General features: G+C 65.6%; 1 protein-coding gene across 1 annotated transcript in view; it reads right to left on the reverse strand.

Moving 5' to 3' along the window:
• EDA2R (ectodysplasin A2 receptor) overlaps window positions 1-521 on the reverse strand; it is a 5,815-nt gene that overhangs the window by 4,666 nt on the left and 628 nt on the right. Inside the window, exon 2 of the mRNA XM_010133783.1 lies at window positions 46-224. Within this exon, the coding sequence (XP_010132085.1) occupies window positions 46-224 (179 nt within the window). The remainder of the gene's footprint in view (window positions 1-45; window positions 225-521) is intronic.

Genomic DNA, 521 nt, shown 5'->3' on the forward strand with positions numbered 1-521 from the left:
GTGCCCACCCCGGCTCCCCTGGAGCCAGAATCCAGCCCCACTCACCCCGGCAGACACTCCCCGCAGACCGCATTGGTCGTTGCCGTGCAGTTGGACTTCTGGATGCGGTTGATGAGGGTGCAGGAGAGGCAGGGCTTGCAGCCGTGATGCCCCCAGCTGTCCTTGAACTTCCTGGGAGGGCAGGGAATGCACTGCGCATCCCCCCCGCTGCCGTCACCACAGTCCTGCAAGACATGAGGTCGGGTGCATGGCTGCGGCGAGAAGCCACTTCAGGTCCCAAAGCGGTTCCGAGGGGAATGGCGGCCCTTCTTCGGGGGCAAAGGGTGGAGGGGTCACTGCACGCAAAGGGTCCTCAGCACCCAGCTGAGTGCAGATGTCCCAGAGCAGCAATGACGGGGACATGCGGGGAAGCTGTCTGCTTCCCAGCTGGGGCCCACCGGCCGTGGTTAGGGAGGAGGAAAGCTCCAGACACACACACGGGGAGGCACTGCTGGTGGGGGGGGTACCGCGGGAGGGTGGGA

This window comes from Buceros rhinoceros, unplaced genomic scaffold, assembly GCF_000710305.1.
Source record: "Buceros rhinoceros silvestris isolate BGI_N320 unplaced genomic scaffold, ASM71030v1 scaffold18223, whole genome shotgun sequence".
In the NCBI taxonomy this organism is placed as follows: domain Eukaryota; kingdom Metazoa; phylum Chordata; class Aves; order Bucerotiformes; family Bucerotidae; genus Buceros; species Buceros rhinoceros.